At 53.5% G+C, this 15094-nt stretch overlaps 1 protein-coding gene across 1 annotated transcript; it reads right to left on the bottom strand.

The window, feature by feature from the left end:
- Window positions 1–1942: 1942 nt before the first annotated feature.
- On the bottom strand, window positions 1943–8501 carry HMOX1 (heme oxygenase 1). Its single transcript, XM_024579258.3, has 5 exons — window positions 8344–8501; window positions 7112–7232; window positions 4730–5221; window positions 3674–3773; window positions 1943–2685 (listed from the first exon to the last, which is right to left on the bottom strand). Exons 1-5 carry the CDS (start codon window positions 8364–8366, stop codon window positions 2555–2557), a joined length of 867 nt encoding a protein of 288 aa, XP_024435026.2. The 5' UTR covers window positions 8367–8501; the 3' UTR covers window positions 1943–2554.
- Between the last annotated feature and the right edge of the window lie 6593 nt (window positions 8502–15094).

Here is a 15094-nt window from a genome sequence, read left to right as displayed (position 1 = left end):
AGTCACCTCTGATCTCCTTAACGCAAGTCGTCCCAAACTTGCAACTCGACGTTTCCGTAGACCCCGAAAATACTGGGGGGTTTACATTGAAGATTTAAAATTATTTGGAAATGCTTAAAATTTGCGAGAACTCACGATCAGACTCCCAACCTACCTGGAACAATGATTCAGATCTGGCAAAAATGGACACGTGCTGAAGCAGCAGCAAGGGCTGCATAATCTCCCCGCTCTTTCACTCCCAACCCCGACACGAACGGGGAAAGAACTTTTTATTCCCTTGGCCACCTTCACACAAACGTATATTGATATTTATAGCGAGTGTTTAAAGTGTATTTTTACAGTGCATAAAAAGCGATACAGCAAATGAATGTGAAACTGGCTTTTCTCATTGATACCTCGTGGAAGTCTCTCCGAATAGGCACATCGATCTAACTCGGACAAGCTACTATTTGCCATAGTAAGAAGAGAATACGAGTTATTCGGCCATTTCCCGGTGGGTCCATTTCAAGGTTTCTCTCCCTTCCCCTCCCTCCCTTCCTGTTTTCCCCAGGACAGACAATGACTCCCCCTGCCCCTCCACGGAAGGCAGGAAACCCTTAGTCTCCTAAGTCCTCACTCCTGGAGCTCACTGCACTTCCAAACCTGCCAGGGAGCTTGTCCCTAACCGGATTCCAGACTCCAGTCCCAGGGGTTCAGAGTCGGGGCCTCCCAGGGTGGGCCCAGGATTCCGCCACCACCCCGCAGAGACTGGCATTGGGCCACCGCCGGGCCCTCCCTCCCACTGTGGGAAGTAGGTGTTTTGTTCTCATCTTGCCAGAGAACAAAAGGAGACTTGCAGTGACTTGTCCAAGGCCTCAGACTTAGTGACAAAGCCAGGACTAGGGACAAAGGACCTCCTGACCCCCAGTGCTCTGAACCAGTTGGATAAGGAACCGCCTTGTCCCCTGAGCTCCCAAATACACCTGCAAGCAAAGGGCCTTCCCTTTCCCAGACTGGGAGGCTGTATTTTTATTTTCTTATTTTTTCAAATACTTTAAAAAAATAAAATGCTATTGTTTTTAGACAGAGGGGAAGAGGAGAAGACAGAGAGAGAAACACCAAGGTGTGGTTGCCTCTCAAGACCCCTGTACTGGGGACCTGGCCCACAACCCGGCCTGTGCCCTCACTGGGAATCGAATCAGTGACCCTTCGGTTCGCAGACCGGCACTCAATCCACTGCCCCACACAAGCCGGGGTGGGTGGCTGTATTTTTAATGTTGCAGTGGCTTTCAGGACTTAGGGGAAAGACTTGGGTTAGGGATGGAGGTGCACAGACCTGGTTTAAGTCCTTCCTCACCCTCGGCGAGGGTGCCAGTCCTCACAGATGTGCCGTGGGAATTACATGATGTGACATCAGTGAGGCGACTTGCGTACAACCACCACTTAGCAAGAACACAACACCCTCGGCACCGTGTTTCGTAACAGGAGCTAACAATGTAAAGGTGGCATTTCCCACGCATCTCTCTCATTTGCATCTCAAGACAGGTAGGCGAAGTGGGCCTCCCGGCAAGCAGGCTCCCGGTAACAGAACCGAGCCCTTGGAGAGGTTAATCACTAACCTTTTAAAGGCAGAGCTAGAGTAGCAGGGACTTCAACCCAGGGATCACATGGGTAGACTCGTGGTCCAGGACTCAAATTTTATCCCAGGCCCTGCTCATGGCAGCCTAATACGGCAACCCCATCCTCAGTCAAGGTGAGTCTTGTGTCAAGCAGGGTTCACCACAAAGATTCGCCCACCAACTGCTGAGAGCTCACCCCCCATCAAGCCATCCTCAGAACAGAACACAGCGTCCAAACCGGCTCCGGCCATCCACACCCTCACCCCTTCTCCCCAGCACCCGAGAAACAAGTGAAAAAAAAGGTCAGTTCCCCAACGGTCACAGCCCAAGAAAAACACTTCAAGTTACTACCAGGCAACAGTTTATTATTTTACACACAAGTTAGAGACCAAGGCCACAGTGCTGTTTAAACATCTCTCTCAGCACCGAACCAACCCCCCAAACCCACCCCAACCCTGCTATACAAACACAGAACACACCAAACGCCTCGGTCAGGCCGAGCCGGGAACAATGAGGCTCCAACAAAACAAGACAAACACAGGACACAGCATCTTGGCACATGGGCATGAAAATCGCCACGGCCCACGGGGGACTGAGTGGTCACGGCACGTCGGCAAGGAGACAGCCAGCCCAGGGTGTCTGGAGGGTCAGGGCGACTGCTTCTGGCCATGGCTTCTGGGCTCTGCTGCAGGAACAGGGGAGGCCGTGATGGGAGGGCTGGGCAGGGGCCCTCGCCCCACTCTGGAAGTCCAGGTCATTGGCTGGACGTGCTTTTCGGTTGGGAAGATGCCACAGACTCCTCCTTCCTTGCCAGAGGGAGGGGGATGTGGGGGGAGGGGGGAGCTGATAGCTCCCACTGCCCATGGGCAGGAAGCCAGCTGAGAGACCTTCCCTTTCTAGAAAGAGGGCTCTCCGCTGGACAGAGTCCATGGCCCTAGGAGCCAACACGGGGGCCTTCACATGGCATAAAGGCCCACGGCAACCGTTGCCACCAGAAAGCTGAGCATGAGAACCCATCGGATGAGAGACGCCTGGGAAAGAACACTGGGCTGGGGCTTCCCTCTGGGAGTCTCCGTGGGAGTCAAGCCTGAAAGAGAAAGGAGGTCAATGTCAACAACAGGAGGCTAGAGGTGGGGCACACGGCAGAGGGTCCTCAGCAGTCTCTAGTAAAGTCCCACTCCATGCCAAGATTCTGCTAGAACACAAACAGGTGGCACTCTAGCCACTGCTTGACTACCTCCCAAGACAGGGAGCTTACTACTTTACCACTTCTCCAAGCTGTCTACTCATCCATTTTCAGTCAGCCCACATTGGGAGACCTCCAGGGGACTCCAGGGGACCACACTTTGAGAACCACTGCAATAAGGCCACGTCACCTCATCCCACCAGGTAGCCAATTCCATCGGGACTGGCCACATTCCTAGACACTATTCCCACAGAGGGGTCCACGTGGTCCCGGCACATGTGGGGAAGCCACAGGGCAGGTGGGTGACGGTGGCACCAAGCAGGCGGTGAGCTTCACCTCTCCACTCGCCCCCAACTCCCAAAACCACATTCCTGCTCACAGGTGCCAGGCCTGGAGAGGGTCCATTCTCTGGTACACTCTGGTCTTTCTGGAAGTTTCCCAGCTATTCTCTGAGGACAGCCACTGCCTCCATACCTCTTCGGAGGCACATGAGGGAGGGCTAACACCCAACAAGGCCCAGAGCAGGGCAACAGCTAGAAATGGCCCCAAGACACCCTGCCCCACGTCAGGGGTGACTGCTCAGGAATCATTAAAGGAACCCAAATTAAAGGAGAAAGGCTTCACCTAGGACTTCTGAGGGTCCTCTGTGTGCAGGTGTTCACTTTTGAGCCAACAACACAGAAATAAGTCAACTGCCCTTGGTTTCAGAGATGGGGAAACCGAGGTAGGGAGAGGTCACACAGCTTGCCCAGAGTCATGCACTGAAGGGTGTGACCTCATGCCCTTCTGCCTGCACCCCACTTCTCACTTAAAACACTCAGGAGACCGAAGAGCCGAGAGATACTGGCGCCAGATAGCTGAGCCACGTGGCCCTCCCACAGAGCCTCACCTTGCACCCAGCTGCCGGCCCGCCGGCGGAGCCCCTGTGCCTGCGAGGGGCTCTGGTCCTCAGCTTTCCCAGTCAGCAGCTTCTGTAGCTCCTCAAACAGCTGAAAGACAGAAGACACACAGGCCTGTCTCAGGGAGGGATGGTGCCAGGCCCCAGCTGATGGCTGGATTTGAAGTCTTGTTATGAAGTACATAGGGCATGACAAAACTCCTAAGAAAAATACTGACCGCTCATGCGCCTTTCACGCCGTGCAAGAGATGAGATGTTGTGAGTGCACTGGACTCGCAGGCCTGCTCTCCCCCTCAAGTGCCATTTACACACACACACACACACACACACACACACACACATACCCTGTATTCCTATGCCAATTAAACCCAATAAAAGCCTGTCAAGGCAAGGGTCAAGGCACGCTCCTCTTGAGAGAGTGGCCGTGCCATCCCTGTTCCTCCACAGGACTTGGTAGTCCATGTGAATTTGTCTCGTCTCAGCCACAACTCCGTGGACACTACTTGCAGATGACTGCGTCACTTCTAGGCCTTCCTAAACGCCCCCCTTGCCCTTGGACTTGAGGCACTTGGAGAAAGTGGTATCCCGACATCCTGGCTGGGCTGCGAGGCCCCAGAGGTCAAAGGCCACATCTGCGGCACCTATAACCTCTATGGTGCCAGCCCGGCTACACCCAAGGGCACGCACAGCCTGTGTGCTGTCACAACTGTGACGCTCACGCCCCGTAAGGACAGCGGCTACCAGCAGAGGGCTGACCCTGCAGCAGGCCCTGCTGTCGGGGCTTTATTCATATAAACTCCCTTAACCCTCACAACACTAAGAGGCAGCTACAATTATGCCCATTTTACAAATGGGGAAACTGAGGTACAAAGAGCTTGAGGGATGTGCCCAAAATCACCCAGCCACTAAGTGACAGAACTGGAACCCTGGCTCCATGCATCTCTGCACTTAACCGTGACCTTCTGCCCACCCCCTTCCCTAATATAAATGTCCCTTGAAGGAGCAGCTAGAGGAGGTCGTGGCTACCCTGGGCTGCCGGCGCCTCACCTGAATGTTGAGCAGGAACGAGGTCTTGGCCTCTTCGATGACCCTTTGTCTGACCTCAGGGGTCATCTCCAGAGTGTTCATGCGGGAGCGGTACAGCTGCTTGAACTTGGTGACACTGGTGATTTTGGGGAAGGTGAAGAAAGCCAGGCCCTTGCCGGAGCTGGGCAGGTCCAAGGCCTTCTGAGCAATCTTCTTGAGGACCTGGCCCCCAGACAGGTCACCCAGGTAGCGGGTGTAGGTGTGGGCCACCAGCAGCTCAGGCTCCTTACGCCCCACCTCTCGGAGTCGCCGCACATAGCGCTTGGTGGCCTGTGTGTAGGGGATGGCCTCCTGCCAGTGGGGCCCGTACCAGAAGGCCATGTCTTGCTCCAGGGCAGCCCTGCGGTGTAGCTCTTCCGCGAAGTAGAGGGGGACGTAGACCAGGCTCTTCTTGTTGCGCTCAATCTCCTCCTCCAGGGCCTTGTAGACATGGTACAGGGAGGCCATCATCAGCTGAAACGGGAGCGAGCAGGTCAGGCCACCGCTGAGGACAAGAACCCCCACCCAGCCTTCACTGACGCCTTCACAGCGGCCCTCATACCCTCACCAGGCTGGGCTCCCACCTCCTGGGCCCCTCCAACCCTCCCCACAACAGCGGCCAGAGGGAGCATCACGTGAGAAACACCTGATCAGCACTTTCTGAGCCTAAAGCCCTTCCGTCCCCCCACTGGGTTAACACAAGGCCTAACTGAATCGTCATGGAAATCCGGCACTGATGCTATCCGCATTTTAGAGAAAAGCACACGAAGGCTCAGACAGGGTAGGAGATGTTGAGGTTGCACAGCCAGTAAGAAACGAAACTGGCACCAAGACCAGGTGTCACTAGGAAGCCATCGTGGCTCTGGAGCAAGGGAATGCCTGCATGAAAGCGCCTTCAAGAGACTCAGGAGCCTCTAGCCCTTGACCTCTGAGTGATCTGCTGCAGGGCCCCACTCTCCTTCCTAGAGGCCCACTCTGAACCCCACCACGCTGATAACTGGGCTGGAGTAACAAGTCCAGTGTACCTTGGCTGGGTAAGGGGAGGAATTCCTGTTACACATTAATTCTCTAGCTGTGGGGCCATGGGCGAGCCATGCTCCCTTTCTGGTCTGAGGTCTGAGTGATTCTGTGCAAGTCAAGTCTTGGTCCCCGCCCCCTGCAAAGGAAATAACCCAAGTGTGTACTAACTAAGGCTGGTGTGATGGTCAGGGAGGGTGACCCAGGTAAAGCCCTGGGCACAGCCTGGCACCTCGGTGCAGCCTGACACTCAGCACTCACATCAGAGGCCGTGGTAACGAATGCCACCTCGTTCAGCATAATCTAAATGAGCCCTGAGTCCTCTCATGGACCTTTGTACCCACTTTACACTCAGTGGCTTAGGGGTAAGATCCAAATCTATGGTTGCTGGGGAGGGGATGTTCCAGCAGTCACGTCCCTGCTCCCACTGCCCCAGCCACACAACAACTGTGTGTATGTCATCTTTTTGAGGAAGGGCTAGACCCCGCCCCCACAGGACGCTGCCAAGGGCCCCGACCCCACTACAACTGCACGTTAATCTCCCTTCGCTGGAGCATTTCTCAGGTTGGAAGCGGGACTGGGGGGCGGAGGCTGTCAGCAGTGGTGGCATAAAGTTCCCCCACCCGCTCTGTTCAACCTGAACAAGCCTTTCCTCATGCTGATGTTTTAGGATGAGGCTCTTGTCTGGTTCTCTGTCAAGTACTTCCCTTCTATTTGCATGAATTTCACAACCATGCCGGGAAAGAGCACAGCCAGTGTCAAGAGTACAGCGAGGGTTTACGGTGAAGGAAAAGTTGCCTTAGGCAGGGAAGATGAGGGCCCCCCGTCTTGCTGTTAGGAAAGGGTGGAGCCCGGGCTCGAGCCCATCCTACCTCTTGCCTGCAGAGGCAGATCAGAATTAAGGCAGGAGCACAGGCTCTGAAACGAGACCAGCCTTGGTTTGAGTCCGGCCTTTCCCAGTTACTTACTGAGCCCTGTGGCCTTCTATTAGTTACTTAACCCCTTCGAGCCTTCCCTTCCTCATCTTCCTTTTCGGGGCTGAGGCACAACGTAGGCATCAAGCGTATAAAATGCCCAGCTTGGAGTGAGTGCTCAGCTGATGGCACTACTGCCCCAGGCCCTCCACAATACTATACAGCAGGTCATGAATTTGCTGTGTGACCCTGGGTAAGTCACCTCCCCTCTCTGAGCCTCAGTGTCATCATCTACAAAATCATCCTCTCAGACATTCCCATCTGGTGCCTCGGCATCCCATGTCCCAGTCCCCACTGAAACACTGGCCTGAGCCTTGGGCACACCCATACCTGTCATACCCTCCACCAGGGCTGGTCCCTCCAGACCACATACCTTAAAGCCTTCTTCAGTCACTTGGCCCTTCTGAAAATTCTTCATGAACTCGGAATTCTCTGCCTGGGTATGCACCTCCTTGGTGGCCTCCTTCAGGGCCTCGGACAAATCCTGGGACATGCTGCAGAGGGAGGATGAATAAGAGGGAGGCTGTGAGCAGGGTCCTCCCACAGGCTAAGCCTCTGAGGGGGCTGGTCGCCTGCAGGAGGACCTTCAGAAGATTTCGGCTATATTAGGCTTCTCTTCAGAAATTGGTCCAGCCTCCCACCTAATACACCAGCCACGTTTCCAACCACCTTACGACGCAGGCCCATCACCACTCCCCAGTCACTAAACTGTGATACGGTCCCCAAAGCCAAGAGGAAAAGCCTAGCACCAGGGATTCTAAAAAGGCGGAGAAGGAAGCAGCACTACCCAGGAGGGGCAGCAGTGGGCAGGGTGAGCATTTGTACTCAACGGCATCATTGCTTCCGTGAGCTTTTCGACCCAGGATTTATCTCATTGATTTTGTTGAGGTTTCAGGTACATTTCTCATGACCCCCCATGATATACTTATTATAAAAGCATTTAGGTTAAAACACCCAAATAAATCTGTGCTTTACTCAAAGCAAAAGTTTCTTTCTGGGAGTATTTCTGCCGTATACATCTGATTCTGCCTCCCAAAGAATTATTATTTCTCCTCTCTGCTGCCACACCCCTTCCAAAAAAACATCAACCCCTGTTCTGTACATGCTCTTGGGAGAAGTGAAGGAGCCAGCCTTGGCTGTGGACAGACAACCAAGGTTCAAACCTCAGCTCTGACACTGCTAGCTGAGCGCCCCCGGGCTTGCTTCCTCCCTCCTGTGTAAAACAGGGGCACGGGGGCCACAGCGACGCCTTGACAGGTAGTGAGTGAGAGGTGGGCTTGACCCAGGGTGGGCTCTGATGAGGGAACCACACGCCCAGGCTCCCGCAGCCCAGGCTCCCGCAGCCGGAAGGATCCTAGATTGAGCAGAGGACACCTCTGAGCACATTCAAAAGCCCGACACTAGAAACAAAGTTGGATACCGGACCGACACTCCGTTCCATGGACCACCCACCTCCGTGCCAGGGAGCCGGGCACGTGAATCACCTCTCGTCTAACTAACACGGGGTAAAGCAGGATTGGAAGCCAGCCCCGGGCTTCCCGGCTCTCTCCGGGCCGGTCGGGAGGCCAGGTCCCCGCGTCCCCCGCCCCGATGCCCAAGGCTTACGTGTCGGGCTGCGGGCGCTCCATCTGGCCGGTGCTAGGATCGCTCGGGGATCGCTCGCGGCTGGTTCGGGGCTGGCTCTGACGGCTGGGGTCGAGCGGAAAGAGGTTGGCGAGTGACGGTCCGGAGCTGCGTCCCGCCGCCCATTTATCTCCGGGGGCGGGTCACGTGGCTGTGGCCCAACAGCTGATCCCAAGTTTCTGGAGCGACCTTTCCACCCCCGCGCCCGCCGGCGCCCCGCCTCCGCCCCTGGCCTGGGGGCGGGCGGGGGGTGAGTGGTGGAGGAGGAAGTGGTCACATGAGCCCTGGAAAACAAAGCCTTTGGAAACGTGAGGTTTAAAGTAAAAGAGAAGAAAGAGGGGCACTTACGGAAATCTGAGCAACTGTGTGATTTTGCCCGTTCCAGAATTCCCCGCCCAGTGATGGGACTCGAGGCACCCCAGGAATCAGAGTTCCAGAGAAGCGGGTGTCAGAGGTGGAGGCTCGTGGGCAACATGAGCGCCTTCAGCGACCAAGGGTTCCTAGCTCGCAGTCCAGGCTTGCTGGGGGGACCGCCCCCCCACCCCCAGCCCCAGCCCCTGACTTGGCTAGAACAGCACCCCGGGCCCCAACGCCAGGGCAGAGGAGGCCCCGGGTCAGAGCTGGTCTGGTTGTTTCCTCTGTCCCACTGCAGAGCTCGCTGATTCAGCTTCCTGACTTCCCCTTCCCTGTCCTCCAACCACAGGAATGGTTCAGATGCTATTCTTCGCCTCCTGTGATGGCGAAATAAGCTCCCCTTCCCAAGGATTCCACATCCTAATCCCCAGAACCTGCGGATCTGTCGCCTTCCAGGGCAAAGGGGATTTTGCAGGTGTCAGTAAATCGAAGATCTTGAAATGGGGAGATTATCCTGGACCATACACCTGGGCCTAATGTAATCCCAAAAGTCCTGATAAGAGGGAGGCTGCAGGGTTACAGATACAGAAAAGAATGTGACAAGGAGGCCAAGGACGGAGCGAGAGGCCAGAAGATGCTCTGCTGCTGGTTTTGAAGGTGGCATTAGGGTCCGTGATGCAAGGAAAGCAGGCAGCCTCAGCAGCTGGGGGAAGCTGAGGCAGCGTCTCCTTAGAACTCCAGAAGGAGTGCAGCCTTGCCAACACAGTTTTAGGACTGCTGGCCTCCAGAGAATAAATTTGTGTTTGAAGCTACTGTGTCGGTGGTATGTCATGACAGCCACAGGAAGGAATACAGCGCCCCCTCCAGGCCTGTTTTCTTCATGCCCAGGGCGGAGCCCCCGCTTTGGGAAGCACGAGAGGGGAGTGGGTAGAGAGACCCGGGCAGGTTTACCCTTCTGCCCTCTCCCAGCACGATGCCTGGCCTTCCCTCCTTAGAACTTTAAATCTGTCAGAACCCACCACCCCCTTCTCTGGTCTCTCCTTTCAGAGTCATCTGCTGGAGTAGAATGGGCTAGTTGCTGTTATTGTCGTTCTGTTTTTGGTTCTTGTGAGCACTGGAGGTAGAAAGTTGAAGGGCTTGAAGCTCACCCTGACGGAGCATGCATGCTCAGGACCCTAATGGAGGGTGTCTGGAGGTAGGGAGAATGACCCAGAAAGGAGGCCGGGGGACATGGAAGACAATGTGGCTGGAAAACTGGAAGGAAACACGGAGCCAGCATTCGCACGTCGTCCCCACCAAACCAGGAGGTGGGAGTTGGTGTGTTGTGGGCAGAATGGGGGCCGCCCAGGACTGTCCATAGGCTAATAATACCTGGAACCTGTGAGTATGTCGTAGGTTACTTAGACTTTGCGGATGAATTCAAGGTTACCGATTTTAAAATAGGGAGGTCATCCTGGATTTTCGGGGTGGGCCCAAGCTAATCACGAGTTCTCAAAAGTCCAGAACTTTCCCTGGCAGAGGAGAAGAGATGTGGCTGGAGAAGTTAGAGAGACAGGAAGTGGAGGAAGGACTCATTCAGGGCAGACCTCACAGGTTGGGAAGTGTGGGAGCCCCAATGTTTTGGGCAGCAGAGAACAGGTTCCCCAAATCAAGGACAAATTAAGGCCCCCACATGGGACAAGCATGACATGTTGGCCAAAGGTGGCGTGGGCAAGCAGCAGTGTGGACATCAGTGTGGCTGGAGCAGAGAGAGGGAGAGGTCAGGCGGGAGGTGAGAGCAGGGAGAGACGGGGACAGAGCCCATGGGCCCCATAGGCTGTGGCAAGGACCTTTTGTGAGTAGGGGACAGTGGAGGGTTTGGAAGGGAGGAGTGATGGGGGGGCATCGCTTCGGTGGTGCTGGGGTCAGTGGTGAGACTGGGCTGAAGAAGGTCCAGGGCTGCAGGCTGCCTACAGCAGTGATGCAGGGGAGAGACGGTGGTGGCTTGGACAGGCTGGAATGAGAAGTGCCCTAGGACCGCCGTACATTAAAGATACGTTAAAGGCAGAGGCATCAGGAATGTCAGAGTAGAGAGTGGGATGTGAGGGAGAACTGCAGTCAAGGATATTAACCCCAAAGGTTTTGGTTCCACCACCCAGGAAGGCCGAATTGCCAGTTTACTGTGATTGGGAGGCGGGGGGGGGGGGGGGGGGGCGGATCTCAGCAGCTCCGTCTTGGACGAATCAATTTTGAGATGTATGGGACAGGGCTTTGCAAACAATGTGATAAACAGGAGGCTTTTGTCCTTTTCTGGAAGTTTCACTTCTGCCTGCCTGCCTTGAAAGCTGCCCTTTCACCCACCACCAGGAGGGAGCCTGAGGAAGCAGCTGGTGACTCAGCAAAATGCGTCTGCCGTTTGCCTCCGAGAGTCCCCCCTCCCAACCATGACACAGCAGAAACGCAGCTGCTGGGGAAATGAGGAAATCTGGACTCTGCACTTGGGTGGTGCTGGCGGTGCCTGGAAAACAGAAGTGGTTTGCCTGCAGGGAGGGGCCAGAGCTGTGGCCTCCAAGGTTCTAATAGTGAAAAGCGGAGGCGAGGCCCCAGCTAAGTCTGGGGGCGCAAGGGGGAGTCTCTTGTCTCAGCTGGACTGCTTCCCAGAGAATAGAGAGACCCCTCCTGAATATCCTCAAGCAGGGGACACCCCGGATCAACAAGGTTACACACAGTCTTCTGACCCCACCCACGCCTCTCGTGGACCCAAGAGGACAGGCCTCTGACCCCACAGGGCAGGACCCCCGGGGGCGAGGTGCAGCCTAAATGGAGCGCAGCCCTCCTCAGCAAAGGCAGACAAACCAAGTCAGAAAACACATCCCCAGACTGGACACTGGAGCTTTCTGGGTTGTGGGCAAGGTTGTAAACCCACGACGGACTGGGAGAAAATGTTTCCCACGTATAACAGGCAGAAGATGAACACTCCTAATGAAAGTGTGCCCGAAAGCAGTAAAACCGTCACCAGGAAAGAGTAACATTTAACTCTGGGTGCTTATCATGAGCCTCCTGGGAGGGCCGGGAGAGACAGAGTCTGAGAAGGCGGCTGGCTGACTGCCAAAACACCCTCCCGGTCTTTATCTCCTTTATTCCTCCTCTTGCCCCCTATTTTGCAGATAAGGCAGTTAAGGTGACGGTACCACTCGGTCCTCCGGTCAACAGCCGGCAGGAGTTCCCCTGGCAAGCTCTTTAGCCTGGCACTCCTTGCCCTCCACCCTGGGCCCTGGCCACGCTGCCAGCAGGAGGGTCCCAGCCCACTTGCTCCCATACTCCATGCACGCTGCCAGCCTCAGGAGTACTTACCACCACCTCTCACAACTCTTAAGGCACAAGTCCCTCTGGGTCTTTGCTGGAGTGGCCCCTCCTGCCTGGAACGCCCTCTCTCACCCCTTTGTCAGGCTCATCATCTTTCAAGATTCAGCCTAGAAAGGGGACTCTGGACCTCAATGAAAGAGCTAAACCTATAAAATTTATTCTATAGAATAAATCATAAAGGAAGCGGGTAGTATAAGGGGCCTCAGTGGTTACGGGAAAAATACAATAAAGATTACATTTAAAAATCATAAAGGAAAACCTTAGTGATCTTAGGTTCAGCAAAGATTTCTCAAATACAACACAAAAAGCACATAACTTCAGGGGAGAAAAAATCAACCAGTGGGACTTTATCAAAATAAAACCTTTTGCTCTTCAAATGACACTGTTATGACCTGGCTGGTGTGGCTCAGAGGTTGAGTGCAGGCCTCAGGAAAATGCAAATTAAAACCACAATGAGATACCACTATACACCTATTCAAATGGCTAGAATTGAAAACCTGTCTACTTGTGTTGAGAATGTACAGTGACTGGAATCTCACTGCTGGTGAGAACACAAAATCATACTGTACGGGCTCAGAATGTGCCACCCCAAGACACACCGCTTTGGCATAAGGGTATTTTGAGCTGCAGGCAACTGAGGAACTGAGGAAATGCCAAAATGGCTCTCTGCCTTCCTCCTATCTGCCCAGAAGTCGGCTTAATCACCTGAGACAGCTTAGACTCTTTTATCAGCCCAGAGATGGCACCCAGAGCGATCCACATAACAAACCTTCCCAATTTAACCCTTCTCTTGCATTCTTCTTCCCCATATATCTACCCTGCCACCGCCTGCTCCCTTTTCTTCCCTTGTCACTTCCCTACAAAATACGAATGTATTGTTCTTTGTTCGGGTGTTGGATATTAAGCTCCAGTTCTAACCACGCTGTTTAGTTCCTCCTCCCTGAGTTTCTCCTTGTGTATGAGCACTACCCCTGCTCATAAACTGTTTGTTTCTCTTGTTAATTTGCCATTTGTCAGTTTGGTTTCTAGGGCCCTGGCTGGAAAACCTAGGAGGGCAGAGGAAAAATTTCTTTCCCCTCCCCTATAGTACAACCGCTTTGGTAATTTTTTAAGAGGCAAAAGATACACCTGCTGTACAACCCAGCCACTCCACTCCTAGGTATTTATTTACCTACGTGGATGGTCTTGGTGGCTTGGTTTGTAATAGTCCCAAACTGGAAACGACCCGTATGAGTGTCAGCAGGTGAATGGGTTAGTGTACTGTGGTAAAACATACAGTGGATACTCAGCAATAAAAAGGAATAAGCCACTGGTCCACACATGAGTGAATCTCTAAGAAATTGTGCTGAGTAAGAAAGCCAGACCAAAAAAAAAAAAAAAGATGCTTACGGTCTAATTACGTTTATATAAAATTGTATATAGAATTATATACAATTCTAGAAAATCCGATCAGACCAGTGGTTACCTGGTTGGAAGGTGGGAATAATTACAAAGAACCATAAGGAAACTCAGGGGGCTGGAGTAAGGTCCTGGTCTGGATTGTGGAGGTGGTTTCCCGGGTGTATTTATTAAAACTCATCAAATGTGTACTTTAATAATTTTTTGAAAAATTTATTTATTTATTTTTAGAAAGAGGGGAAAGGAGGGAGGAAGAGAGGGAGAGAAACATCGATGAGCAAGCGAGAAACAGCCATCGGCTGCATCCCGCGCACCCCCAACCCAGGACCTGGCCCGCAATGCAGGCTTGTGCTCTGACTGGGAATCGAACAGGTGACCTTTCAGTTCTCAGGCTGGCACTCAGTCCACTGAGCCACACCAGCCAGGACTCAAAATTATATACTTTAAACATGTAAAGTTTTTGTATGTCAATTATTATCTTAATAAAGCTGTGAAACAGATTCACCCAGGCTTTCCTGAGGTTCTTCCCTTCACTTTATGGGCCCCAGAGCCTGCCACAAGGCAGCCAGCCCCTACATATTTAATGAATGAGGCTTAGCAGAGTTATATGCCCTGCTTATGGTCACACAGCTTACCTGGGACTCAAGGTCAGATGCATCTGTCTCTACAACACACTCAAGGGCAGCAACAATCAGCTGTCCAGAGAGAGACCCTGGGCCTGAGGCAGTGAGGGGTGTAGAAAAAGCAATGTCTTTCTCCAACACTGTCCATCCTCCACTAGCACAGGTCCAGCGACCGAAGACTTACGGCCAGACCAGGCAGCAACCCAGCCTAGCACCTGGGCGCTCTGGCTCGTAGGGTGGCCTGGCCACCACGGCGCCTGACCGCGGCCTGGGGTTCGCAGCGATCAGGGCACTTCCAAGCAGTGCAGACCGAGCAAAGCAACGAACTCTCAGCAGAGGAGCTGCCGTCAAATCCGGACCCGTGACTTACGTGGGTGCCCTTTGACCCCTCCCCACTTTTATTTTCTCGTCGGACAAAATCAGCTCAAGGGGACATGGGGAGGTTACATCAGTTTAATATCTGTAAGAAGCTCCGAATGGGGCCGGGCACAGAGGAGCCTCTCAGGAAGCATCAGCTGTCAGGTCTGGTCAGAGAGCAGCATCCGCTTCCCCTTTTCACAATCCTACCAGAGCCTTTTCCTACTTAGAAATTTCTGGATGATTCTGGGTAGGGCGGGGTCACTAGCATCTGACAAACCTTGCTCTCATTTGGGAATTTTGAATCTCAGATACTTCAGGTTTACGTTTTTTCCCTCAAAAAGTAAACGTCGAAATAATTTCACATGTCTAGGGACGTGGCAAAAATAAGCAGTCCAGAGGATTCCTAGATTCACCAGGGTTCTGTCATGTATTTGTTTGTGTTCCCTCATATCTGCTTTATCTCCCACTCTCTCTCCATTGTATGTGTATGTGGACATATATACACATTTTCCTGGCTCATTCAATGGTAAGTTGCAGACATCAGATCCCCTTTACCCCCAAATTCTTTGGGGGCGTAGTCTCTTGTGACAGCAGGACAGTTATAAACACCAGGAAATTGGACTTCCATACAAATCCATTACACAGAGCCTGCA

This window comes from Desmodus rotundus, chromosome 3, assembly GCF_022682495.2.
Source record: "Desmodus rotundus isolate HL8 chromosome 3, HLdesRot8A.1, whole genome shotgun sequence".
NCBI classification, from domain to species: domain Eukaryota; kingdom Metazoa; phylum Chordata; class Mammalia; order Chiroptera; family Phyllostomidae; genus Desmodus; species Desmodus rotundus.
The sequence above is the reverse complement of the archived record's forward strand: the minus strand, read 5'-3'. Positions and strand labels throughout refer to the sequence as shown.

Coding starts and splice junctions, on each gene's coding strand:
- HMOX1 (XM_024579258.3), bottom strand. CDS start 8,366: ATGGAGCGCCCGCAGCCCGACAC. Junction 5,222..7,111: donor TGACTGAAGAAGGCTTTAAG/GTATGTGGTCTG, acceptor CTCCCGTTTCAG/CTGATGATGGCCTCCCTGTA. Junction 2,686..3,673: donor GGCCGGCAGCTGGGTGCAAG/GTGAGGCTCTGT, acceptor TTTCTCTTTCAG/GCTTGACTCCCACGGAGACT.